The 22,876-nt window shown below is 54.7% G+C and overlaps 20 protein-coding genes across 28 annotated transcripts; 7 read left to right on the top strand and 13 right to left on the bottom strand.

The window, feature by feature from the left end:
- Positions 1-375: 375 nt before the first annotated feature.
- Positions 376-972, top strand: KVP18_001656 (uncharacterized protein; the record flags this gene model as incomplete). 3 transcript variants are annotated; one of them, XM_067951890.1, is made up of 3 exons in its annotated part: positions 376-550; positions 580-924; positions 953-972. In XM_067951890.1, the coding sequence occupies 3 exons, from the start codon at positions 376-378 to the stop codon at positions 970-972; spliced, it is 540 nt and encodes a 179-aa protein (XP_067806801.1). The 3 variants fall into 3 exon arrangements, with proteins under 3 accessions (XP_067806801.1, XP_067806800.1, XP_067806802.1); XM_067951891.1 differs by lacking the exon at positions 376-550 and having other exon boundaries at positions 702-924; XM_067951889.1 differs by lacking the exon at positions 953-972 and having other exon boundaries at positions 376-582.
- Positions 973-3,477, bottom strand: KVP18_001666 (uncharacterized protein; the record flags this gene model as incomplete). 2 transcript variants are annotated; one of them, XM_067951905.1, is made up of 2 exons in its annotated part: positions 1,107-1,162; positions 1,218-3,477. In XM_067951905.1, 2 exons carry the CDS (start codon positions 3,475-3,477, stop codon positions 1,107-1,109), a joined length of 2,316 nt encoding a protein of 771 aa, XP_067806816.1. The 2 variants fall into 2 exon arrangements, with proteins under 2 accessions (XP_067806815.1, XP_067806816.1); XM_067951904.1 differs by having other exon boundaries at positions 973-3,465.
- A 9-nt stretch (positions 3,478-3,486) lies between these two features.
- Positions 3,487-4,788, top strand: KVP18_001662 (uncharacterized protein; the record flags this gene model as incomplete). Of its 2 annotated transcripts, none has more annotated exons than XM_067951900.1 (1): positions 3,487-4,788. In XM_067951900.1, one exon carries the CDS (start codon positions 3,487-3,489, stop codon positions 4,786-4,788), a length of 1,302 nt encoding a protein of 433 aa, XP_067806811.1. The 2 variants fall into 2 exon arrangements, with proteins under 2 accessions (XP_067806811.1, XP_067806810.1); XM_067951899.1 differs by having other exon boundaries at positions 3,625-4,788.
- Positions 4,789-4,801: 13 nt separating this feature from the next.
- KVP18_001664 (uncharacterized protein) lies at positions 4,802-7,279 on the bottom strand (the record flags this gene model as incomplete). Its single annotated transcript, XM_067951902.1, has 1 exon — positions 4,802-7,279. One exon carries the CDS (start codon positions 7,277-7,279, stop codon positions 4,802-4,804), a length of 2,478 nt encoding a protein of 825 aa, XP_067806813.1.
- Positions 7,280-7,300: 21 nt separating this feature from the next.
- On the bottom strand, positions 7,301-8,141 carry KVP18_001665 (uncharacterized protein; the record flags this gene model as incomplete). Its single annotated transcript, XM_067951903.1, has 2 exons — positions 7,301-7,364; positions 7,393-8,141. 2 exons carry the CDS (start codon positions 8,139-8,141, stop codon positions 7,301-7,303), a joined length of 813 nt encoding a protein of 270 aa, XP_067806814.1.
- A 136-nt stretch (positions 8,142-8,277) lies between these two features.
- Positions 8,278-11,349, top strand: KVP18_001657 (uncharacterized protein; the record flags this gene model as incomplete). The annotated part of the gene is made up of 1 exon (XM_067951892.1): positions 8,278-11,349. The coding sequence occupies one exon, from the start codon at positions 8,278-8,280 to the stop codon at positions 11,347-11,349; it is 3,072 nt and encodes a 1,023-aa protein (XP_067806803.1).
- Positions 11,350-11,394: 45 nt separating this feature from the next.
- On the bottom strand, positions 11,395-11,661 carry KVP18_005133 (uncharacterized protein; the record flags this gene model as incomplete). Its single annotated transcript, XM_067949498.1, has 3 exons — positions 11,395-11,405; positions 11,438-11,630; positions 11,659-11,661. 3 exons carry the CDS (start codon positions 11,659-11,661, stop codon positions 11,395-11,397), a joined length of 207 nt encoding a protein of 68 aa, XP_067806825.1.
- A 46-nt stretch (positions 11,662-11,707) lies between these two features.
- KVP18_001651 (uncharacterized protein) lies at positions 11,708-12,958 on the bottom strand (the record flags this gene model as incomplete). Its single annotated transcript, XM_067951879.1, has 1 exon — positions 11,708-12,958. The coding sequence occupies one exon, from the start codon at positions 12,956-12,958 to the stop codon at positions 11,708-11,710; it is 1,251 nt and encodes a 416-aa protein (XP_067806790.1).
- A 33-nt stretch (positions 12,959-12,991) lies between these two features.
- Positions 12,992-14,176, top strand: KVP18_001671 (uncharacterized protein; the record flags this gene model as incomplete). Of its 2 annotated transcripts, none has more annotated exons than XM_067951910.1 (1): positions 12,992-14,176. In XM_067951910.1, one exon carries the CDS (start codon positions 12,992-12,994, stop codon positions 14,174-14,176), a length of 1,185 nt encoding a protein of 394 aa, XP_067806821.1. The 2 variants fall into 2 exon arrangements, with proteins under 2 accessions (XP_067806821.1, XP_067806822.1); XM_067951911.1 differs by having other exon boundaries at positions 13,055-14,176.
- A 24-nt stretch (positions 14,177-14,200) lies between these two features.
- On the bottom strand, positions 14,201-14,854 carry KVP18_001668 (uncharacterized protein; the record flags this gene model as incomplete). Its single annotated transcript, XM_067951907.1, has 1 exon — positions 14,201-14,854. The coding sequence occupies one exon, from the start codon at positions 14,852-14,854 to the stop codon at positions 14,201-14,203; it is 654 nt and encodes a 217-aa protein (XP_067806818.1).
- A 200-nt stretch (positions 14,855-15,054) lies between these two features.
- On the top strand, positions 15,055-15,670 carry KVP18_001652 (uncharacterized protein; the record flags this gene model as incomplete). Of its 2 annotated transcripts, XM_067951881.1 has the most annotated exons (2): positions 15,055-15,491; positions 15,520-15,670. In XM_067951881.1, 2 exons carry the CDS (start codon positions 15,055-15,057, stop codon positions 15,668-15,670), a joined length of 588 nt encoding a protein of 195 aa, XP_067806792.1. The 2 variants fall into 2 exon arrangements, with proteins under 2 accessions (XP_067806792.1, XP_067806791.1); XM_067951880.1 differs by lacking the exon at positions 15,520-15,670 and having other exon boundaries at positions 15,055-15,495.
- A 15-nt stretch (positions 15,671-15,685) lies between these two features.
- On the bottom strand, positions 15,686-16,171 carry KVP18_001667 (uncharacterized protein; the record flags this gene model as incomplete). The annotated part of the gene is made up of 1 exon (XM_067951906.1): positions 15,686-16,171. The coding sequence occupies one exon, from the start codon at positions 16,169-16,171 to the stop codon at positions 15,686-15,688; it is 486 nt and encodes a 161-aa protein (XP_067806817.1).
- Positions 16,172-16,200: 29 nt separating this feature from the next.
- On the top strand, positions 16,201-16,911 carry KVP18_001669 (uncharacterized protein; the record flags this gene model as incomplete). The annotated part of the gene is made up of 1 exon (XM_067951908.1): positions 16,201-16,911. The coding sequence occupies one exon, from the start codon at positions 16,201-16,203 to the stop codon at positions 16,909-16,911; it is 711 nt and encodes a 236-aa protein (XP_067806819.1).
- A 305-nt stretch (positions 16,912-17,216) lies between these two features.
- KVP18_005132 (uncharacterized protein) lies at positions 17,217-18,100 on the bottom strand (the record flags this gene model as incomplete). Its single annotated transcript, XM_067949497.1, has 2 exons — positions 17,217-17,252; positions 17,288-18,100. 2 exons carry the CDS (start codon positions 18,098-18,100, stop codon positions 17,217-17,219), a joined length of 849 nt encoding a protein of 282 aa, XP_067806824.1.
- A 21-nt stretch (positions 18,101-18,121) lies between these two features.
- KVP18_001650 (uncharacterized protein) lies at positions 18,122-18,707 on the bottom strand (the record flags this gene model as incomplete). Of its 2 annotated transcripts, XM_067951878.1 has the most annotated exons (2): positions 18,122-18,335; positions 18,364-18,707. In XM_067951878.1, 2 exons carry the CDS (start codon positions 18,705-18,707, stop codon positions 18,122-18,124), a joined length of 558 nt encoding a protein of 185 aa, XP_067806789.1. The 2 variants fall into 2 exon arrangements, with proteins under 2 accessions (XP_067806789.1, XP_067806788.1); XM_067951877.1 differs by lacking the exon at positions 18,122-18,335 and having other exon boundaries at positions 18,360-18,707.
- An 11-nt stretch (positions 18,708-18,718) lies between these two features.
- KVP18_001649 (uncharacterized protein) lies at positions 18,719-19,198 on the bottom strand (the record flags this gene model as incomplete). The annotated part of the gene is made up of 1 exon (XM_067951876.1): positions 18,719-19,198. The coding sequence occupies one exon, from the start codon at positions 19,196-19,198 to the stop codon at positions 18,719-18,721; it is 480 nt and encodes a 159-aa protein (XP_067806787.1).
- Positions 19,199-19,231: 33 nt separating this feature from the next.
- Positions 19,232-19,870, bottom strand: KVP18_001670 (uncharacterized protein; the record flags this gene model as incomplete). Its single annotated transcript, XM_067951909.1, has 1 exon — positions 19,232-19,870. One exon carries the CDS (start codon positions 19,868-19,870, stop codon positions 19,232-19,234), a length of 639 nt encoding a protein of 212 aa, XP_067806820.1.
- Positions 19,871-19,898: 28 nt separating this feature from the next.
- KVP18_001648 (uncharacterized protein) lies at positions 19,899-20,415 on the bottom strand (the record flags this gene model as incomplete). Its single annotated transcript, XM_067951875.1, has 2 exons — positions 19,899-20,366; positions 20,395-20,415. The coding sequence occupies 2 exons, from the start codon at positions 20,413-20,415 to the stop codon at positions 19,899-19,901; spliced, it is 489 nt and encodes a 162-aa protein (XP_067806786.1).
- Positions 20,416-20,473: 58 nt separating this feature from the next.
- On the top strand, positions 20,474-21,136 carry KVP18_001653 (uncharacterized protein; the record flags this gene model as incomplete). Of its 2 annotated transcripts, XM_067951882.1 has the most annotated exons (2): positions 20,504-20,992; positions 21,021-21,101. In XM_067951882.1, the coding sequence occupies 2 exons, from the start codon at positions 20,504-20,506 to the stop codon at positions 21,099-21,101; spliced, it is 570 nt and encodes a 189-aa protein (XP_067806793.1). The 2 variants fall into 2 exon arrangements, with proteins under 2 accessions (XP_067806794.1, XP_067806793.1); XM_067951883.1 differs by having other exon boundaries at positions 20,474-21,136.
- A 345-nt stretch (positions 21,137-21,481) lies between these two features.
- Positions 21,482-22,531, bottom strand: KVP18_001645 (uncharacterized protein; the record flags this gene model as incomplete). Its single annotated transcript, XM_067951870.1, has 1 exon — positions 21,482-22,531. The coding sequence occupies one exon, from the start codon at positions 22,529-22,531 to the stop codon at positions 21,482-21,484; it is 1,050 nt and encodes a 349-aa protein (XP_067806781.1).
- Between the last annotated feature and the right edge of the window lie 345 nt (positions 22,532-22,876).

Raw genomic sequence — 22,876 nt, 5'->3', positions numbered from 1 at the left:
CCTGGTTCTCTCAATCCCAGCCTTGGTCTTCTCGCGTCCTTTGGCTACAGATAATTTGAAACGGCCTCCACCTTGACATTCCAAAGTTTCTCTTTCAATATTAGCAGTCTCCTGCACAACCTCTTGTACATGCTCTGTTGACGGCGGCACCAACGTGCAGATCGACCTGAATCTCAGTCCCCGCGCTTTTCGGTTACGCCTGTTCCTTCTGGGCTGGTAAGACTGGCTTCGTCTGGCGATTAGGGTGTTGTCGCCTCGGGTGCCGTGTACACATCTCAATAGGTCAGCCGCTTCGTAGTGGCAGCCACGTCCACGTTTGCTGGTCTCCTCCATAAAAAAACCACTCAGATTATTTGCTCCATTAGTGGCTGCTTGATGCTTAAGGAGCACGAACAGCAGCTGATTGAGGGACTCGCCGAGACCAGACGTCTGGCTGACTCCCTGGGGGCGGGCCAAGTGGACGCCCTGACTGTCACGCGGGCGATCAAGGATGTTGAGGTGCAGCTGCAGCACCTAGCGCTGCACCTGACGGAAAGTGCTCCTGAGTCCTGTGAGCACCGCGTGGTTTCGATCATTCAGTGAGGGTCTACAAATCGCGGCTGAACGTCATCAAGGGCAAGGTGAAGGAAGCCGCGTTCACACCTGCGCGCCAGTCAGAGAACGAGTCGGAGAATGAGTCAGAATCCTTAGACATTCCCGTGATGGTGGCCGTGGCTGCCGAAGGTATCGGCCTTGGCGTAACCAACGATCTGTCCCGGCAACGCGACACGCTGGAGAGCTCCCTTGCGAAAGCTGATGAGCTCCGTGGCGAGGTGTCTCGGATGACGGACTTGGCGAAGAACGTGGTCTTTTACGCGCGGCGCAATGCTCTGGTTTCTGTGGTGGTGCTGGTCGCAGTGTTTTGCACGGCTGTGTATAGCACGGGTGAGTTTTCGTTGGGAAGTTCACGCAGTCATCTTCTTTTTGGGCTGACTACCGACGCCACCAGCGACGCACCGCCATCGCGGACAGCAGAAGAATGGTGCCAACGACCAGCTTTTGGCCCCAGTTCATGTCCGACTTGTCTTCTGAGACAAACCCTTCGCTCCTCGGAGTGTCACAACTTGTCAGCCGCCTCCTTCGGGGGACTTTGTCGGCACTATGTCGCCTTGAGGAGCTGCCCCTGCGAGAGGCGCTCTTTGTCCAGCCAATCATTCGCGCTGCTGCCATAGAAGGACGGCTCCGCTCAGTGGATGGCAGATCTAGCAATGAGTAGCTGCCCACGCTGTGACTCCGCACGGCGTCGCTGGTGAACGTCGCGAGAGGCGGCTCGACCACGACACCACTCTTGATCTGCTTTTTAGTTAGCACGACCTCTTGGCCGTACAGAGCCCGCAGGACGCGTGGTTCCAGTTCAAAGCGGGTTGTCAAGTCGTAAACTTGCACTTGGAGGGCGTCCACGACAGGCTGGTTCAGGGTCTTGAACAAGAACTGCCCTTCATCGCGAGGCAGCATCTCGTAGCCAAACTTCCGATAGTAGTTCCGTGTGCCCACGCCTGCGATGACTGCGATCCGCGTACAACCATTGGCCACTGACAGCTGCTCTGCAGCCGCGAGGAGCCGATGGCCTAGGCCTGCATGCTGGGTTTGAGACACGTCCTGTGCAGTAGGCACGAGCTTTCCGTACACATGGAGCTCTCGAATGAGGGCTGTGGAGTCGTTGAGCTCGGGGAACGCGTGGTGCTTCGGTGCGCCGTCCTCAGGATCCCTAATTCGCAGCCGGAGAAACCCGAAGATCATCAGCTCGTCGGTGGTTTCAAAAGAGAGAAAGAACTCCACCCCTCCCGTAGAATAGTACTGCCTCACCTTCATCACAGCGTCGTCCACACCCGCTTTCGCTTGGCGAACTTCGCGGCAACGAATACAACGACAGGAGAGTCCGGAATGGCTCAAGGACTGCAGCAGTACTTGTCGGAGGTTCGTCTGTTTGTTGCCCGCTATGATGGATTGGTTCGGAATGTCACGAACCACTCTGTTCAGCCGGATCCAAGGGTGAACCGCCACTTTGCATGCTAACAACAGTGCTATCAGGCGTTGGCCGGCATCTTCCTCAGCGTAGGGCATAAACTCGCCATCCGCATACCACTTTTCAATGGCGCTGAACGGTGTCACCTCGCAAGGGTAAATCTTCCACTGGTCAGCTTGCAGATCTGGTGATGAAAGCACGTCTTCCAGCATTGCGCGGTCGATCGTCGGATTCGAGCCGGGAAGGTCTGGCATCAGGTGGATGTCCACCTTGAAGCACGCGTCTTTTAGCAGGCGCATAGCCCGCGCGGAGTGCCGATAGAGGTGTCCACGGTTCACCTTTCGCAGAATGTCGTCAGAAGTGTGTTGCACTCCCATCTGTACCCGAGTGCAGCCCAACTTACGAAGACGACGGATTTCCTTCTTATTGATGTAATCTGGGCGCGTTTCAAGCGTCAAACCGATGATCTTGGACTGGGTGTTCTCATTGATTTGCTGTTCCTCAGCCAATGACATCGGTTGCCGAAGTCCACTGACCCGAAGACAGCCGGGGTTGTTCTCTGGAATGTAGGCAGGGTCGCCAGCTTCATCCGCATGGATACGGATCATGTCTTGGAATGTGTTGGCAGCGAAGAACAAAGAGGTGACAAAGTCCTCTTGGTACTGGGCGGGGTACCCTGACCAGGTTCCTCCCAACACGAGTACTTCTATTTTGTCAATGACATGTCCGTTCCGCAGCAGCGTCAGGGCCCGATCGTAGAACTGCTCCACCGCGTCCCAGCCGTTCTGGTTCGCGCGTAAGACTGCGGGCTCAGTGGACAGATACGACCTCGGCTGGCCTGGTTCAGACGGACAGTAGTGGCAGTTCTTCGGGCATGAAAAATCTCCAGGCGAGGTCAGTACTGTTATCACTACGACACCCGAGGTGGTTCGCACTGCCTTTCGGACTAAAATCGCCTCCAGACCCTCCAGCGCCACCACATCTCCGTCGTGCACTAGGGTCCAGTACGTAGTCATCAGCTGCGACTTGCTCGGCGCGATCTTGTGCTTCCGACGTAACTCCACCATGGTCGTGTGAAGTTGTTTCTCTGTGGTTGGCTGTCTGCTAACCACATCCATAACGAAGGTCTCCAAATCCTCTCTCTTGATGGGGTTGCCCTCACCCCTAAGAGAGTCGTAGTCCGACCACGAAACGACGCTGTTCTGAAACGATTCCAGATGTCTACGACGGTTATCATTGTCGAAGTCCTCGAGAGTCAATGGGTTGTCCTTGTCATACTTGTAGAAGAAGTCAATCAGCTGCTGCTTCTGCGAATCCGGCTGCTCGGACACGACGAACTGACGTCCGTTATTCTCGTAGGAGACGTCAAGCTGTTCTTTCTCTGATTCTAGTTGACAGCTATCAGAAATGATGGACAGCGAGTCCCGATTCTCTGAGGCGACTGCGTCTTGTGCAGACATCAAAATTGGCATAATCGGGAGATGGCGGAGGTCGACAGCAACGTTGAGCAATGGAAGGTCAAACGCCTCATCAAGACGCTTGAATCCGCAAGGGGCAACGGTACCTCCATGATATCCCTGATCATCCGCCCCAAAGATGAGTTGTCCCGAATCACTAAGATGCTTGGAGAGGAGGCTGGCACCGCGGTAAACATCAAATCACGCGTGAACAGATTGTCTGTGCAGTCTGCTATCGGGTCCACCATCCAAAAGTTGAAACTTTACAACAATCGGACGCCTACCAACGGATTGGTCGTGTACTGTGGAACGGTCTTAAACGACGAAGGCAAGGAACGGAAGATCGCGATCGACTTCGAGCCGTTTAAACCGATCAACACCTCACTGTATCTTTGTGACAACAAGTTCCATGTGGACTGTCTGAAAGAGCTACTCGAGTCCGACGACAAGTATGGCTTTATTATCATGGACGGCAACGGCGCACTGTTCGGTACGCTCCAGGGCAATACCCGCGACGTGATTCACAAATTCAGCGTAGAGCTGCCTAAGAAACACGGTCGCGGTGGGCAGTCCGCGCCGCGGTTCGCACGAATCCGAATGGAGAAGCGTCATCACTACGTCCGCAAGGTAACGGAGACTGCGGTGCAATGCTTTATTAGCAACGATAAGATCAACGTGAACGGTTTAATTCTGGCGGGCAGTGCGGAGTTCAAGAATGAGCTTGCGCAGAGTCAGATGTTCGACATCCGCCTGGCCTCTAAGGTCATGCGCATTGTCGACGTCTCTTACGGAGGCGAGAATGGCTTTAATCAAGCCATTGAGCAAACGCAGGATTTCTTGGCTAACGTGAAGTTCGTTCATGAGAAGAAGATCATCGGTCATTTCTTCGAAGAGATTGCAGTGGAGAGCGGTAAACACGTCTACGGAATTGCGGAGTCCATTCAGGCCCTCGAAACTGGTGCAGTGGAGCAATTGATTTGCTTTGAGAACCTGGACGTCAACCGACTGGTCATGCGGAACCCTCAGACTGGAGAGGAAAACGTACTCTACTTGACGGACAAACAGGAGCGAAACAGACCTGACATGTACAAGGACAAGGCTACCGGAGTGGAGCTCGAACTCGCGGACAGGATGACGCTCACCGAGTGGCTGTGCAACCGGTATAAGGACTTCGGGGCCAAGTTGGAATTCGTTAGTGACAAGAGTCAGGAGGGGAACCAATTCTGTCAGGGGTTTGGCGGAATCGGTGGTATCCTGCGCTACCAAATTGACTTCCAAGAGTACGAAGACTTCGCTGGAGACGATGACGACCTCGACTTTATCTAGCTCGTAGGACTCTTTAATACATGATGTCGTTCAGTTGGCTAGGGTACTCGACTGCCTTGCTGGATCCGTCCTCATACGTGAGATGGAGGCAGTGCCGTCCGTTTGTCGGCGCGGCAAAGCACCTCGCTAGTGCGACGGCCACGTCACCTGTTGGTTGAAATTCTGACGAAGTAGTTTTCGTTGGTGGGGGAGTTGCTTCCGGCCTGGGATGGGAAGCGACCCCGGCAACTGCAGCGTTGAAGAAGGTAGCGCCGACGACGTGCTTAGCCATCAAGGAAGCATAGCCAGCCAGTTGGGGAGGCACCTGAAGGTATCGCTGATCCACACGACAAGAGTAGGGGCCTTTCACGGCGTAGAAGGACTTGAAGTCTCTGTTGCAGAGCAGATGGATTTGGGGCTGGAGTTGTAGCTCCATTCTAGGCTGGAAGTCCGTCTTGCTCTCAACAGGTTGGCTTCTGAAAGTAAACCCGTAACCACACAGTAGTTGCAGCCAATGGTGAATGAAGCGTATGGTTGGTGGGACAGAGCCGAAAGGGCACAGCGGCGCGGGCACCTGCGGATCCAGATGGTACGTGAGCCACGTCTGCAAGTTCCGCCCAGCTGGTACATAGTGCAGGAGATTAAGCAGCCGAGGGCCTATTGTCCGAGCGAATGCTGCTCCGCCCATTGAGCCTCGGACGCGGGACGGGACCGCATCCTGAATGTTTCGGCAGATCTGTAGCTTCAGTTCCCTACGGCGGGCGGATTGGAAGAATAAGCATGCTGGGAATGGGCGCAGCCTCGTCTGGCTTTGGCTTACCGTGGCATGCCGCCGAAAATGAGATGCGAAAGCACACGCAGAGAATAGGAAAGTTCTGCCCCCATGCGGGTCCGACGCGTTGGACGCCGACAGCTTGGCTTGGAGCAGGGCGATCTCGAACAGGAATGGGTCTTGTAGCGGCACCAGCAAGGCGTGCTCCTGCAGGTAGCTAACCACTCTATCAGAGTCTGCCTGGGATACATGAGCATCTCGAAGGAAGCGCGCGGCGTCGGGAAGGAGCAGGCGCTGAAGAGTATCTGCCTCCTGTAGCGTTTGATCCTTCATAATGCGCGTATGCTGTTCCATATCTGCATCCGTTATGTGTGAGGCGTTCCGAGCTTGACACTGCTGCGTCAGTACCTGCAGGCTGTTCAGGCAATGTCGCACGTCTCCGCGTAATTGCGTCACTAAGCGCGATAGCGGTACGCACCCCACTCTCACCTTTTCGACGCGGACGATGTCTCGTAGTCGGTCCTGTAGTTTGTCGTAGTCCGAGGTTGGCACGGATAGACGGCGACAGCACTGCCGAAGCTGTCGTAGATTTGGGTGGAGGATGTTGTTGCAGATTGTGACCGTCGGTTTCCGGGACGTAGTTTTGTTCAATAGGTTACAAAGGCCAGTCAACGCTCTGGCCCCGCAGCCGTCCACCTCATCCATCAGCAGCACAGACTCTCCGCGGCCAATCTTGTCCTTGTAGCCCATTTCCTCCGCGTTCAGAAGCCTTTGGTTACCTCGTCCTACCAGCAGCGACTTTGCAATCTGCACGACATCTTCTTCTGTCCGGCTTTCCGACGCGTTAATCTCCACCGGGACGTATCCAAGGTGCCTGAGAAGAACGTGGCACATGGTAGTCTTTCCTACCCCAGCCGGTCCATCTACCAAAATGGCATTCGGCGTGCCCTCCATGCCCGCTCGCAGGTCTTGGGCCCAAGAGAGGAAGGCTCGGTGGGCTGTCTCCGGCGAGACGAGGTCCAGATATGACTGCGCGCGGTATTTCTCACTCCATAGTTGCGGCGCTGCTACGGGGTCCGTCGCGGGCGCTTGCCGGCTTAATTGGGCGGCCCACAGTTCACGACGCTCGTTCTCCGCCCTCGCCCTTCGAAATAGATCATCGAACTGATCCGTGCTAGCCTTGCTGGGGCTGGAAATCTTAGGCGTCCGCGCTGGAAGGTACCACCGAGTGTTGTCAGCGCACTTCAGTGAGACGGAGCCACCGTCCAGTGGGACGGATGAAGGCAGCTCCTCCATGGGAAAAGGCCGCCAATGAGGATCGAACGGGGACTCGACGCCAAGGTTCGTGACGTCGGAGAGTTTCCAGGCGGGAGCAAGACTTCGCGGGATAGGCCGGTCGAGCCCTTTCTGTCTCTTTGCAGGCGGAGACGGCGCCAGTTGGGTTCGTTTTCGGGCTTCTTCGGTTGACAGGACTTCCGGTGGATCTTCTTCCCTCGTAGTTTGATCTTCGGGATAGAGGCCCTCTGTGAACGGGTCCTCTTCATAAAGTTCCTCGAATAGTTCATCAAACTGTGAAGCAACTGGCGCCAGTGCAGGCGACCGTTTCCGTGTCAAGTGTATCTTTCTTGTAAGCACGTGTGTTTTGACGTCCATCGACTTCGGCGGTACGTTCTCCAGGTTTGACGGCGCATTTTCAAAGGGGTCTTCTTCCCAGAGAGAATCAAAGTCGACATCATTCATTTGTTTTAATTTACAAAAACGTCAGAGGTCGTCACGACTTCGAATGTGGTTTAGTGTACAACGCTTCAGAGACATCACCACGGAGCTGGATGAGATTCACAAAAAATACTTACTCCTGCAAAGCGGTAAGCGTAGCGGCGCGAGGACTCCAATAAAGCACGGCAAGCTCCCCGAAGAAGTCTCCAGCGAAGTACTCCCTCACCAAGACTTGCCGTCCGCCTTGGAGCTTCTCGCACTTGAAGCTACCTGAGTAGATAAAGTAGAGGTGTTCGCCCTCGTCTCCTTCGCGGATTAGAACGGTGTCCATTGGAACGTTGTGCACCATCATCGCATCCAAAACCAAGTCCACCTCTTCACTGGCTAGACCGCGAAAGAAAAAAGGCTTGGGGCCACATATGAAGTCACGTAGGACATTCGTCTGGGCCTCCGTCTTGGGAAATGCTGGCGGCGTACTGCTGGGCCGTGGGTTGTGCTCGCCATACACTTCCGCGGATACGGACCCTCTAGGGCGACGAGGTCCAGCAGCTGGGCGAGGCTCAGGCTCGTAGACTGAGTCGTCATCCGATTCGGCCTCTGATGAGGAAAAAAAGCTGGACTGCCGAAGTTCGATCGTGGGATGTCTACCTAGAGCTGTCTCGTTGACGCTCGTCTCCGACCTCAGAGCCTTTAGTTCTGACGCTAGGGTGACTATGTCGTACTGGCACATATCCTCCCGGGAGAAGCCGTACGACTTGGCAAACTTACGCAGGAGAATGTTGATGGCTCCGACTACGGGGTCTTCCTTTGGAGAGATGATCAAGGAAGTGGCTAGGTCCTCAAGCATCGGGTCAACGTGGCTATGAAGGTACTGCTCTCGGTCCATCCACAACGAAAAACAACCAATAACGGTTTTATAGGGAATCCGAGCTCCTGAGAGGGTCATGGCCAGGCAAGCTCAAGTCCTGTGTCCCATGCTACACAGAAAACGCAGTACCATCATCTTTAAAACCGCAATTTCCATGGACACTGACTTAGACGACGTCTTCGGCCACATCGGCGACTCGGCCCCAAGCCTTCCTACGGAACCAGCTCCCGCCGTAGATGTCGAGGAAGTTCAGACGCTCGACGATTATCCCACAGACTTCCGGATCGAAACGTCTTCTACAACGGGTGTGGGTGTCGTCCACGAGGAGTGGCTTGGCGAGCACAACTGTGTCCACCACTGCGTCCGTCCCGTGGCGCTGAAGAACGGTGACCCATTCCGGCGATGTGCCTGGCCAAACCGGGAGCCCGCGAAGACCTACGCATATACGCTGGACGCCTTCCAGGCCAAGGCTGTAAAGTGCATCGAGATCGACGAGTCAGTGCTGGTCGCCGCTCACACGTCTGCCGGAAAAACGACTGTCGCCGAGTACGCAATCAGCATGTCACTGCTTCGGGGGCAGAGAGTAATATACACTTCGCCCATCAAGGCGCTCTCCAATCAGAAATACCGGGACCTGTGTGAGGAGTTCGACGATGTTGGTCTGATGACGGGTGATGTCACCCTCAACCCTAATGCCTCGGTCATGGTGCTGACGACCGAAATCCTCCGGAGCATGCTCTATCGCGGGTCGGAGCTGGTGAAAGCCGTGAAGTGGGTCGTCTTCGATGAAGTCCATTACCTGCGGGATAAGGACAGGGGTGTCGTTTGGGAAGAGTCTATCATACTTCTTCCCGATGAGGTTCGCTACGTGTTTTTGTCCGCTACCATTCCGAACGCTCCTGAATTCGCTGAATGGGTATGCCGCATCAAGAAGCAGGCGTGCCACACGCTGTACACCGATTTTCGGCCGACGCCTTTACAGCACTACATCTATCCGCATGGGGGCGACGGGCTGTTTCTTGTTGTCAACGAAAAAAAGGAGTTCTCTGAAGAGCAATACGCTCGTGCCATTGCTGACCTTGCCAAGGAGAAGGACCTTGACCAATCTGTGCAGAAACACAAAAAGAGGCGCACCGAAACTAACATTGCAAAAACGGACTTGGAGAAGCTGGTGTCCATGTGCCACACATTGAAGTACACTCCTATGATCGTATTTAGCTTCTCCAAGAAGGAGGTGGAGGGGAACGCTCTTGCAATGAAGGATTTGGACCTCACGTCTGAGGAGGAGAAACAGACCATCAATGTGATGTTTGAAGCTGCGTTGGCGACGCTAAACGAGGAAGACCACAAGCTGCCGCAGATACTTTCTGTGAAGTATCTTCTCTGCCGAGGAATCGGCATCCACCATGGCGGTCTGCTGCCGATCGTTAAGGAGATTACGGAGATCATGTTTCAACACTCGCTGGTGAAGGTGCTGTTCGCTACGGAGACCTTCGCAATGGGAGTCAACATGCCCGCGCGCACAGTGATTTTCAGCTCGCTGCTGAAATTCGACGGAAGTGAGAAGCGCTTCTTGCTTCCTGGCGAGTACATCCAGATGAGCGGCCGCGCTGGGCGCCGCGGAATCGATGACAAGGGAATCGTCATCGTGTTGATGATGGAAGAAGTGGATTCGACCAAGGCAAAGGCTTTGTTCCTTGGTGAGTCCTTGCGGCTCGAGTCTCAATTCCGATTGACCTACAACAGCGTTCTGAACCTGACCCGCATCGAGGGGATCAACGTTGAGTATCTGTGCAGGCGCTCGTTTCTACAGTTTAGTCGGGACAAACAACTCGAGCGGTTGAAGGCCAAGAAGAAGATGCTTGTAGATGAGCTAGAAGCTCTAGAGCCTCTGGTGGATAACGTCGATCTCGAGGGTCTACCAAGTGATCTGCCATCGGATCCTGAGAAACTAGGCGACCTTGCTGCTGAGTACTATACAGACTCCTACAGACTGAATGGATGCGAAAGTGAACTGGCTGCCATCATATCGCAGCCGGTGCACGCAGTGAAGTACGTCCAAAGAGGGCGACTATTCCACATCCGGCATGAGGAGTCCGACTACGGTGTGGGCTTGGTGTTGGGCTCCGCGCGTCAAGTCGTGCGAACAGCCTCCGAAGACGAACGGCTGGACTACGTTTTCGACGTGCTGGTCGAGACGGCGCCCGGATTGGCTTCCGGCATGTTCAAGCCGGCTCCTGCCACGGGGGAAGGAGTTTGGGCCGTGATGAAGTGCAACCTGCGGTGCATCTACAAGATGAGCAGCGTGTTGATGTCCAACTACACGGATCTCGACTTGCAAAACGCTGAGCACCGAGGAAAAGTCGGGCTCCAGATTCTCACCGCCATTGAGACCAAACTTAAGGGCAGTATGCCATGCTTGAACCCCGTGCAGCACATGCACATCACCTCAGAGGATTGTGTTGCTTTGGTGGACATGCAGGAATCCACTAAGAAGCGGCTTGAAGCTAACCCCTTGCACGTCCATCCGGCCTTTCGGAAACGCCTCCTCGACTGGGTGGGTAGACGCGTGGATGCTACGACGTTGCTACGGTCTCATGACGAACAGCTGATGACCAGCTCCTCAGTGGTGCTCACGGACGAGCTCCGCGCCATGACGAACCTTCTCCGCCGCCAGGACTATCTGACTCCTGAGGGCATCGTGTCGCACAAGGGACGGATAGGGTGCGAAATAAGCACGGCGAACGAGATTATCGTTGCCGAACTCGTGTTTCAGAACGTCCTGAGCGACCTGGAACCCAAGCATTTATGCGCCCTACTGTCCACTCTCTTGTACGACGAAAAGAACGACGAAGAACTCCCCTCTGACCCCATTTTGAAGGTGGCGGTCGACAAGCTGGTCGACTTGACCCGCGCCATCGCCCAGGTGGCGACTGAGTACAAGATCTGCGCGTCCGTCGAGGAGTACGTCGATAGCAACATCAACGTCGGCGTTGCGCAGGCCGTTATGATGTGGGTGGAAGGTTCGACTTTTGAGGCCATTATGGAGGCCCAAACGGCGTACGAAGGGTCAGTGGTGCGAACCATTAGACGGTTGGAGGAGTTGCTTCGCCAGCTGGCGACCACTTCTGACATCGTAGGCAACAAACGCCTTGAGGAGAAACTGACCAACTGCTCCACCCTACTGAGAAGGGGTGTGGTCTTCGCAGCCAGTCTCTATCTCTAGGCCTTGACTAGGCTTTTCCTGCACAGCGTGGCGACCTGCTCCAGCTCAACGTCCCGCTGTGGCAAGTGGACGTACCGGATCACGCTACCTCTGATGAACATGTTCTTGACAGATAGCACGTGGGGGTACTCCTCAGGGTCGGAGGTGGTGATATCGTTGAGCTTGATGTTGAGAAACTGGTCAACTGCTTGTAATACACCGCTGATCTGCAAGTCATTTTTGAGTTCTACAGTTACAGGCGTCTTCTTGTCAGCCAACTGCTGGAAGAACGTGTAGAATAGCTGCATGGACATCCTTCCTACGTCTCACCATCGTCTGCAAAATGCTTATTTCAAAGCGAAATAGACTCACATGGACATCAAACACTACACTTGCTTGCCTGGTCGAGCATCTCGTCCTGCAGCTTCGTCAGCGAGGGCGGAGCGAAGCCGGTACTCACCAGACACACCTCCTGGCTTCGCAATATGCTTCGCCAGAGGGCTTGTACGTCAGACGCAGTCGTCAGCTTGAGCCGGGTGTTGAAGTCGTCCAGAGGGCCGAAGTTGACAATGTGTTGTGCAAGGGCCTCCACAGGTGGCATGTCCAGCTCAGCTAGCATTGCTTCCTTGGTGCTCTCAACGGCTTCATTTGACAAGTCAGGGGTCAGAAGGTCAGACCACGCCGAGGAGAACCGCAGGTTGCCGCTCGGAGTTGCTAACGGTCGGACGCCTCTGTGATGAGGCGACAGCGCCGGGGGAGGACGTGCCTCCGAAAGCAGCACGCACAGTACTGCATGTTCGTTGTTCCCTGATAATGCCACGCGGACGTACGGAGCAGAGGAACAAAGGAGTCTGGATAAGATGACTGCAGTCGCAGAGCTGGAGCAAGGAAACGCGAGCGCTGCACTCCTAGGATAGCAGGCTGCCTCGCCCAAGGAAGTGACTGGCGGGAGCTCGTACACCCCAGAGTGGAACTGCGGTGGCGGCCTCGATGCCGGCGGTGCCTGGAGAAGCAGTGGATCGAAAACCTTCTCAGCCAGCAGGCGGACCTCATGGGCAGTCACGGGGCCGGACACTGCGAACAGGCCCTGGGAACGCCGGAGCAGTTTACGATGTCGCTGCACATCCTGCTCGGTAAGACTCAGAATGTCCTCCGGTGACCCGAGCACCGGCTTTCCGAACTGGGAACCAGGGAACGCTCTCTCGTGCAGTCTATCCAGCAGAAACTCCTCATGTGACTTCTCAACTTCCTTCAGCTCCCGTAATACGACGCCTTTTTCCCTGTGCAGTGCGTGTCTGGACGCGGAGCTTCGAAAGACCATGGATGCCAAGAGCTCAGCCGCCTTGGGCAGGTTAGGTCTCGTAGTGTGCGCGTAGAAAGCCGTGGACTCCCTGGACGTATACGCGTTCAGCGCGATTCCGTTGTCCTCTGCAGTGGCCACCAACTGGTCAGCTGACAAGCCTGGAGATCCTTTGAATGACAAGTGCTCGGCCAGGTGAGCTGTGCCAGGACGTTGGTCGTCCCTACTTCCAACGGGGAACCACAACCCCAGCGTCAGCGGCTTGAGTCTGTTGCTGGAGGGCACCGTGAGCACTCGTAGACCCTTCTTAGTTACAGAGAGATCGCCCATAAGAGCGCAAATTCCCCGTTTTGGCTAGTTTAGATGCACAGCGAAGACATTGACATCCAAGGTACATCCCACGAGGCCGCGGCACGTCAGGAGCTCATGGGGCTGGAGGGTCCCTTGGCGGAGATCGGAGAGGAGATGATGCGTCGACTGGCTGCCACAGGTCACTACGAGGCGTTGGAGTTGACGTCGCGGATCCCGCCTGTGTTGACTGTAAAGGAGGTCAAACGGACTTTTGACGCTGACGTCAGCGTCAACACTGATGGGAAGCTACAGGGGTCCTTCTCCGCGAAGCAACCGTTTGCGTTCCAGCGGCACCTGTTGGCGGAAACGCAATTTAAAGTCCTGAAGGACGCCTTCCGCTGTTCGTTCCGGTTGTCGAAGTCAGACACATCTGGAGCACGTGCGGTTGAGGCCTTCCATGGGGTGGGCGACGACCGCCGTAGGCTAGCGATGAATATCGAGCGGTCTGGAGTGAGCCTTCAACGTTCAGCTGGTCCACTCTCTGTGGCTTTGAGTCTCGAGAGACGGGACGTGTCCCTGCAGGGGAACCCCAACCTGTGTAGAGATGTTGTAAAGCCAGCGCCGTTTCGGGGATTGATGAGTGCCGACCGAGTGTTGAATCTCCCTCTTTTTGGCCGATGTTCTGCCTCCGTTGAGATAAGCACTGAAAGGACATTGAAGAGCCATGCATTTAGTCGAAGGAAATGGGACTTTGGCCGTTTCAACGTGGATCTGAGCACATCTCTGGGGGCTGTACTGTCGAAAACTGCTGTTCCGAACTGTGACAGGTTTTTCCTCGGAGGGCTCAACGGCCCGTTTTCCTTCCCCGGCTTCCCCGCGTCCAGTCTTGGTGCGCTACCCTGCCGGACATTCGTGGGCGCGACGCCGGGTCCGCTGCGCCGGCTGCAAAGCCTGTTCGGAGCCACCACCAACGACATCTCGTCGGATCCACACAACTGCCGAGGTGCCGACCGCTTCGCAATCGTGTCAGCCAACATCGCAGTCCCCGCACGCACCGGAGACGCGCTTGAGGTCTTCGCGGGTTCCACTATGGGTCTTGTAGGCAGTCCAGGGACCGGCATGCGCGAACGAGCGTCATGTTCCGTGGGCTTTCGGCTTGGAACCGCCTCATCGCAGTTGGAGCTCGCCCTGTCCAAGGTCATCAAGGGAGATCCAGACGAGGGTGCCTCCGTCTTTCAAATAGGCATGCGTATGTAATGTTTTTCGCCAAAAACCCTCGTGTTACGTATCCTTATCTTCGTTGCTTGACTGAATGGAGCGCAGCAATGATTGCTGCCTGTCCAACGCCTGTCGAACATCTTCTTCCAGTCTCAAAGAATCTTCGTTGCTTGACTGAATGGAGCGCAGCAATGATTGCTGCCTGTCAAACGCCTGTCGAGCATCTTCTTCCAGTCTCAAAGCATCCTTCTTTGTCTTTTGAGATGAAGATTGAATGCCGCGTAGTAAAGATTTCTGCTCCTGGCCCGCAGCGTCGGAGGTGTGGATGTCCGGTTCACGCCCGAGCGCGATAGCACTGTCAACGACAAGCAAGAGACGCTTCATCGCGGTCTTCATGCCTCCGAGCAAATCCACGACTGCACCATCTCCAACCTCTTCAGCCTCCTCAGCTCCTTCAGCTTCAACCTCCTCAGCCATTTCAGCCCCCTCAGCGATTTTTACTCCCTCAGCCATTTCAACCCGATCCCCTTTGAGGGCAGCCTGGGCTGCATCATATATCTGTTGCTGCCTCATGATCACCAATTCCCTCTGATTCTGCAGCTCTTCAGCAGTTGGTGGCCGTTCCCCTCCCTTTAGGCGCGCTACCTCTGCAGGAGTCAGCTCCGGAACCTTCATACAGTGGACGGCCAACACCAGAGAAAAGAGCCTCCTCAGCATGTTCAGTGTGCAACAGTGTTTGCAGGTGCACTTCGGCTACAGCACCCTTCAGGTCCTAAATACAAGTACGACCCAACCACCCAGACTGCTCGGCTGCAGGTTATGGCGGCTCCATCGAGTGGTGTCGGAACAGCTGACTTTGGTCATCTGTCACCTCGTACAAATGAAATCTGGCGGGCAATCCGGCAAATTCAAATTCGATGGAGGCTCCAACAGGACAGATCGGACAGGTTTCCCAAGCGGCCCCTGTAACAACGCTGGGCGAGCCGGTGCGTGATACCATCATGCGCGACGTGAATGACGTGGTGGACAAGTTCCGCTATGTGCTGAATCCCAAAATAAGAGAGGAGAACGCCAAGGGGCTGAAGCGGTGGGATCTCTGGGGTCCCTTAGCCCTGTGCCTGCTTCTATCGGTGCTCCTCTACTTGCAATCGTCTGCGGAGGAGGCGAAGCTGGTGTTCTCCATGGTATTCGTTCTCTTTTGGTTGGGATCAGCAGTCGTAACCATCAATGCTGTGTTGCTCGGAGCGCAGCTCTCTATTTTCCAAGCGGTCTGTGTATTAGGCTACTCTTCACTGCCGATAGGCCTGGCAGCACTAGCCTGCGCTTTCCTTCCGAGAGTTCTTTCAATCCTCAAGTGAGTTGCACCTGAGAAACCGACGCAGAATATTCATTCTGGGGGCTGGATGCTCATGGTCTGTGTTGGCATCATCTGGATTCATGACTGGCCTCATCGCACCGGAGAAAAAGCTTCTCGGACTCTACCCTGTGGTTCTGTTCTATGCGGCTCTATCAATAGTGGTGTTCCTTGTTTAACGCGCAACACGAAAATTAGGGTTCCTCCGCTACGACTTCAGGGTGTACGTCGCTGGATGCGCAGCCCCGACACCCACAGTGGATGCACTCCACCACGCGTCCTTCCTCTAGATCCTTCTTTGGAACTCGGCAGATGCAGGTGGTTCCGAAGTTGGTTCCCCCCGCCTGAATGCAGCGTAAGCAGCACAACCGCTCATACCCTTGCTTCTTCCACTTCGCAATTAAAATCGCGTCAGCCCAACCCTCACGAAGGCAGTAGTCGTACACATCACGACTAACGATCTTTCTCTTGTAAAACGCCTCGTAAACGTAGCGAGTTCGTTGGTGGTGGAGTCGCAATATTGGCCACAGACTTTCACATTTGCGCTTACCGTCGTGTGGGTCACGTTCAGCGTCGCGCATTTGAATGAGGAAATCGTCCAGCGTGGGCTCTAGGATTTCAAACCCTGGTGGCGGGCCTCTTCCTTTCCTAGAGTTCGACAGCGTTCTTATTCGTGGCATCAATTGGACGTAAATCGCGTTTTTCCGAGATGTCGAAGCTTGCATCGTTCCTCAACAAACAGAAGTCACGCAAAGCACCCAAGGCGAACGACACACTGGAGTCTCTCACGAACCCCTCGTTTGTCGATGTGACCCGCACCACGGAGCTGGTGGAGGAGGAGAGAAAGAAGATCATCAGTGAGTGGGCTCCGCCAGAAGAAGAGCTAGAGGAGGTGGAGGAGGTCCTCCCCGAGCCTGAAGAGCCAGCCAACGTCCCAGTAGTCGATGCCACCGGTCAGAGTGCTGCCTGGACCGGCAACAACCCCCTCAACATCCCCGAACCAGAACCCGAACCTATCCCCGCCCCGGTTGTGGAGGAGCCGGTGTCGGCTACCCCTGGACTCTACATTCCCGCTCACATGCGGTCTGCGGGGCAGGTGAAGGTTCGCAAGCCCAAACCACAAAACATAGAGTTCGACAACACTGGCGAGTTCCCATCACTCGAGAAGAAGGAAAAGCAAGTTGCTAACGTGTGGACAGAAGCAGTTCCAGCGGCTGTTCCTGAAGTCGTTGTGAAGGAGGTCAAGCCGGTGGCGGTTGACAACCAAGCGCAGCGGGCTCGTGAGGTGCGAGATTGGATTGAGGGACACCTGGGCATGGTTCCCAAGACAAGCGCGGCCAAGACCTGCGTCATCGACGAGGCCATGAACAAGAGCAAGTACACTGACCGCATGCGCCCTGTGGACCTTAGCGCTTACTGATTCGTCTCTCGAGTATTCGTTGCATGCTGGGCGCGAGCCAGTACTGCCTTGGCATACAGGGGACCTCGCGCGCTGAAAATGATTTGAACTGCTTTACGATGCGTCGCCTGGCCATCTCTGTGTCGGCATTGAACAGTATAGGGCGGGCTCCGTCGTAGATGAGGTCGCAGTACAGGTCCAGAAAGCGATCCTCGAGCTCCGGTCTCCTCTCAATCTGAATGTCGTAGTCCCAGAGGTATTTTTCTACGAAGTTGGACCACCGGATGAATTGAGGGTGACGAGTGAGCTGCTGTAGACGCCCCAGCTCAGAAAGAATCGAAGAGATAATGCACTTCAGCGCGCTGACGGAGGCCACTCGGGCTTCCAGAGCACGCACTGGTGCCGCTATCTTCAGCGCTACTGCGCGATTGACGATGTTCAAGTCGGCATCTTTGGAGACCTGGTGAGGGGGAAAACACAAAGAAGCGAAATATTGCCAGAACCCAACCCCAAGTGCCAGGTCGATGATTTGTGGTAGGTTCTCCCTGGCAGCTGCGGTGATTTGATCCATCGTGGTCAGGTAGTTCTTACTCAACGGTTGGAAGACGTCCAGGTCGACAACTCGTTTGCCGTGAGCAAACACGACAGGCATCGGCTTTACCTTACACGAGGCCTCGTCAACACTGACCAAGCGGCAGTATAGACTGGAGCGCGAGTGGGGGTCGAGCGCGTTCTGGTACTCTTCCCAATCAGCAGTCAAACGAGACAGCAACAGCACATCGCTCTCGTCCATTTCGCTAGGTAAGCGAAATCGCTCAGCACACTCCCCGCAAAAGAGTCCCGGAGGGTCGCTCGTCTCGAAGACGACTAATGGTACGCGCTCCGCGTTCTCAAGACGCTTCTCAAACTGTTCTTGTTCGGTTGACGACTTAGAAACGACACTAGACTCGTTTTCCAAGTAGAGGTCACTGAACCCATCGTCATCTGATTCCGCGGGTATGATGGGGGAGTCGCGCGAGACAAGAGCCGCGTCTACTGGCTGTTGACACTCCCAGCACTGCTTCCTGACGTCGCATACATCCCGGATGGCCTCTTCTGCCACCTCACGAGTATGACCCTCGCAGATCTTCGCCACACTAAGAGCGCACCCCACAGGTAGGGTATGGCACAGAAGCCGAACTACTGGAGGGATCAAGATCCGAGAGGGCATCCCTAAAAAACCAGGAATTCGTTAATCGCTTCGGCCTAGGGGATCAATGTTCATGCGTGAAGAGCTAATGGTGTAGGGCTCAAGAACTGCCAGGCAGTTCCAGTACTCTCTCCACAGAGTGAGCGTCGTCGGAAACAGCACGCTCAGCGACGCTACACTTATCCACAGTGGCAAACGGACGACAGTGTTGACTGACACAGACAGAATGAAGCCTCCAATTCCCAAGTCGAATGCCCTGGATGAGCCTACAGATTTGGTCTTACCAGCTGACAATGCGGGACAACACCTCTACCCGCGATATGCAGTCATCGATGGCTTTTGGGTGTAGGGACTGAAGCGCTGAACGCGGCGCCATTACAGTCGTGATGAGGGAAAGCAGTATTACAAACATCAGACAGCAAAAGTCCACTTCCTGCAGGAGCACCAACGCAGGCGTCAGAACCGAGGCTGGCGCTGCCGCGTCGGAGAACACGAAACCTGCCAGCAGAGTCGCTACCGTGGTCATGCGCTCCAAACTCTTCAGCAGGAAGTCGAGCTCTTTAAGACGTATGGTTGTGCCAGTGACATGAAAGTTCGTTAAGGCCTGAACTTTGGCTGCCTGCAACATTTCAATTTAGGTCACGGAAACGCGCTTCGAAGTTTACACAAGGCCGTCTCTTGCCAGTGCAAAAGCATCAGGGCGGACTGAACCACGTCGGCTCCCAGCTCATTCAAAGCGGACGGGGACACCAATGGAGCTCGGCCTAGGGTTGTTTCTTGAAGGTTGATGCTGTGGCTTCTCCACATGCTGCTAACGACTCCATCCAATACTCGTCTGCGATGAGGATCCAGATGTTCGTCGGAAAACGCGGTCGGAGGCCTTGTAAAAGTGGAGGATCGCCTTCCAGTGATCCTCTCGTATGCCTCCTGCTCGGAATGCAAAGTCCTGATTTGCTCATGAATCTCCGCAGGCCACGTGGCATCGCCGTTCCCTAGCATTAAGTCTCGCCTCTCCTGGTTTTCCATCAGTCGGGGATCCAGCTCTTCTAAGGCAATAAGGACTGCGTGCTCCCTTTCTGTGGGTCTCACCATCTGCTTTTCGATCGAAGCTGAGTTCATTAAATAGCGCAGCCATTTTTTTTGAAATAACGGTCATGCACGGTGCCGCACTTTTAATCGCCAGCTAAGTTTTTTAAGCCCGGCAGGGATGACGACCTCAATTGGAACCCGGCTGGAGTTGTCAGATGTCGGCGCACTGGTGGTGGTCGATAGGACGGATTGTGAGCCCGTCTCGTGCTTCACTTCTCGGGCTGTCGACGTCTCCACAATAGCGCCAGCACGCCGAAAGTGGTTCCGTATGCGAATAATCTCCATCTCCGATATCTGACACGGGCACGTCATGACTTGGTCTGAGACGTATGCTGCCGCGGCTGGCACGCGCGTCCGCCCGTTCTCTAGGGTTTCCGCCACCTCAGCCTCCGTTTGCCTCATATACTCCGCATCTCTGAAGCCATTCATGGCGTCTAGATCCGCTCGCATATTCCGGAGCTCTTGCTGGTATTGGTGGGAGAACGCTGCATGTTCGTCAATTAGTGCTGGTTTGAGCTGTGACCTGATGGCCTCTGCTCTAGTCTGTGCTTCCGCCACTAAGGCGTTACTCTTGATATCCACCTCCCGAAGTCGTCGAACAGTGTCTCGACCAGAGACCCGCGTTCCGTTTCCACCGCGGGCTTGATTGACAGTTTGCTCCTGAGCACAGGTGTTCAACGGATTCAGACACGGGAAGTTCATCGCATTCCAGTCAGAGAATTAGACGTTTTTACTCAATGGGCCGCTGTCTCTTATCGTCAGGGGCACGTGGATTACCTTTGGAGTAGAATTCCTGTAGCAAAGCCACTGATGCCTCTGCCATAAGACCGCCCACGCACTCTAAGGCAGGAAAACCTCCAGACACTGCGGAATGCACAGATAACACGGAACCGCACCCCCCGAACTTGTCATTCCGGCAGCCGTAGTAGACCTGAACGAGACCGACCAGTTTCAGCGCTGCTGCGCACATGACACAAGGCTCGACCGTGACGAACAACGCGACATCCCGCAGGCGACCCGGAAGGTCCGCCGGCTGCTCGAGGGCGATGAGGGCGTCTAGGGCCTCTAGCTCGCAGTGCCGGGTCGCGTTACGAGACTTGTTGGTGCCGTTGTGACCCTCGGCCAGCACTACTTTCGACTTCAGGTCCACTAACACACACCCGACAGGAATCTCGGAGTCTCTCGCGCCATTCTCGGCCTGAGTGCAGTGTAGTCCTCTAACTCACCAGGCGAAAGGCCTCGGTCATGAATTTCTCCTGTTCATGACGAGTCAACAAATTCGTCATTATCGCCGAGCATCTCGCCATGGAAATCGCTGATGGCATTCCAAAAGATATGGACCGCGAGACGTTGGTGCGACTGGAAGTCTGCCGTGATGTAATGGAGTTCTGCGACGTGTTACTCAAGGAGTCAGAAGGCATTGAAGGCGGTTCTGAAGGTCGAGCAGAGGCACGAAACACCGCAGCTGTCCAAACCGCACTCGACGAGTTGCATTGCCTGACTCAAGGTCTGCAGTGTCACGCTCGATTGTCCACGCGCGAGTGGCTAAACTATACTTCCAGCGAAGACCGCGACGAGGCTCTGCGTCAGCGACGAGACAAGGCTGCGGCGTTTGCCATCAAACGGACGCGGCTGGAGCGCGCTGCCCAGACACATGAAGACCACCCTTACCTGCAGGCCGTATGTACGGATGAGCGCGACATGGACTCTATGGAGACCACGATCACGGCCGCCCTGCAGTCCCGCACTGAGGCCACTAACCGCTTGAAGGGTGCTCAGGAAACTCTGTCAGAACAAAAGAGCCAGTTCGACACAGCAACAAAGGTGGGCTCACAACCGGAGTGTAATGCAGTCTCGGGAAGCTATGGTACGCCATTCCTCACACCTCCGAGGCGCCGCAAATACGTACTTGGAACATCTTGGGAAGCTGTAACTCCGAACTACCAATGCCAAGCTGCTGTGCGGTGACGACGCGAGGACGACAGCCTAAACCCCGCGATACACGCGCCATAAATCTGGCTCCGTGACTGCTCGGTGGCTCCAGATTGGATGAACCGATGGACGAAAACTTCGTTCTGCCCTATCTGGCTGCTTCAGAGGTGACCAGCGCCCATACGATAAAATTTGAAAGTGTTTCGTCTCGAACGTTACTCGAACGAACTCTTCCTTCAAAAGTATTACTTGCGGATGCTGTGAATGCTGCTGCCACATTCCACACAAACTAGCACCAAATCGGAAAAAGCGTCTTATCAACTTTTTCGTGTTGAACGTCAGAACGTTAACTCCGACTCGCATATTGTGAAATCTTACTTTCTACAAAAAGTCGTAGGCGCTTGCCACAGAAGGAGTACCTACTCCTTTGGCTAGTACGCTTGGGAGAGACTCGATGGATGCTATTAGTGGGTGTAGCGTCTTATTGGACAACAGGACTTCTACCAACGACTGAAAGGGTGCAATCGCAGGTGCCAAAGACGTGACAAAGGCAAGAAGACGGTTAAGGTGAGTCAGGAGCGGGGAGATTAGAGGACTGCTCATCAGGAAGCCCGCGATCGGTCCAATCAGAGCGCTCATTATCTTAATGTGCTTCGTAGAGAGTGATGCCATTATCGACTTAATCCCAGGGCCAACTAGCAGAACTGTGATTGCAACGCCGGTCAGGATTGGTCCAGCCAACGACGCATTCAGATGGAGGGCGTCTAGCAAAGCAAACAGAGGGACGACTGCTGGCCCAGTCAGAAGGGCAGTGATCGCAGGTCCAATAACGACTGGAGCCACTTTAACCAGTGCTGGTAGCGCAAGCAATGGTGCCGAACTCAGCAGATCGCCTACAGCTCCAATGGGCGCGACCAGAGGTCCAGCCAACAGCCCTTTAAGAGCAGGTCCTGTCAGAATTTCAGATGTCGAAGAGAGGACAGGCTCAGCGAGTCGAGCAAAAGTCTCAACTTGTCTGGCCCTGTCAATCAATGCCGACTTCACAGATGTTACGACTTCCTCACGTGCCTTCTTAGCTCCGAATAATAGCTTCCTGATAAGGATAGCAGGCCACGTCAGGAGTAACTCTAGCATAGCGACATCAACGGCAGTGGGACTAATGTGCAAGCCAAACTGCAAACTGAAGTCATTCACTTCCCGAGGTCTGTCCTTATCAATGTCAGCCCCCGCCAGCAGCTGTTGTTCGACGTTCTGGTCTAATTCCAAGGAGCTTTCTGGTGCCGACAAGGTCAACGCCTCCTTATCCCACTTCAGACCACCGGTTTCAGAGAGAGACTCTGGCCCATACACTCGGTCCTCCCTGTAGCTGTCTGCACGCACGCTTGTGACGTTGAGGGCGTATAGGAGTACTGCAGTAGATAACGTACGCATGGTGAATAATGGTAGTCAATATTTCTCTCAGTAAACATCATGACTGGGGGGTAAACTGGTGCCTAAAAGAATCCAGAATGTTGATGTTGGTGTTTCAAAACCCCTTTAGAACATACAAAGTTTAATTTTCAACGGCTTCAAGGTCTTGTGATGCCTTATTGACTCTCCCCTTTAGAACATACAAAGTTTAATTTTCAACGGTTTCAAGGTCTTGTGATGCCTTATTGACTCTACTTCAAAAGGCCGTAGGCGCTGGACAGAGGATAGGGAGAAGTTTCAGCCACCTCGTTAGCAAGTATTTTAGGTAGAGCTTGGATGGAATTCTGAAGTGGTCGTAGCGTCTGA

Source organism: the organism of the source record quoted next, assembly GCF_019968955.1.
Source record: "MAG: Porospora cf. gigantea A chromosome Unknown PgA_NODE_69_length_47479_cov_357.798, whole genome shotgun sequence".
Classification (NCBI taxonomy): Eukaryota; Apicomplexa; class Conoidasida; order Eugregarinorida; family Porosporidae; genus Porospora; species Porospora cf. gigantea A.
Note: the sequence above shows the minus strand (reverse complement) of the source record. Positions and strands in the feature narration are given on the sequence as shown.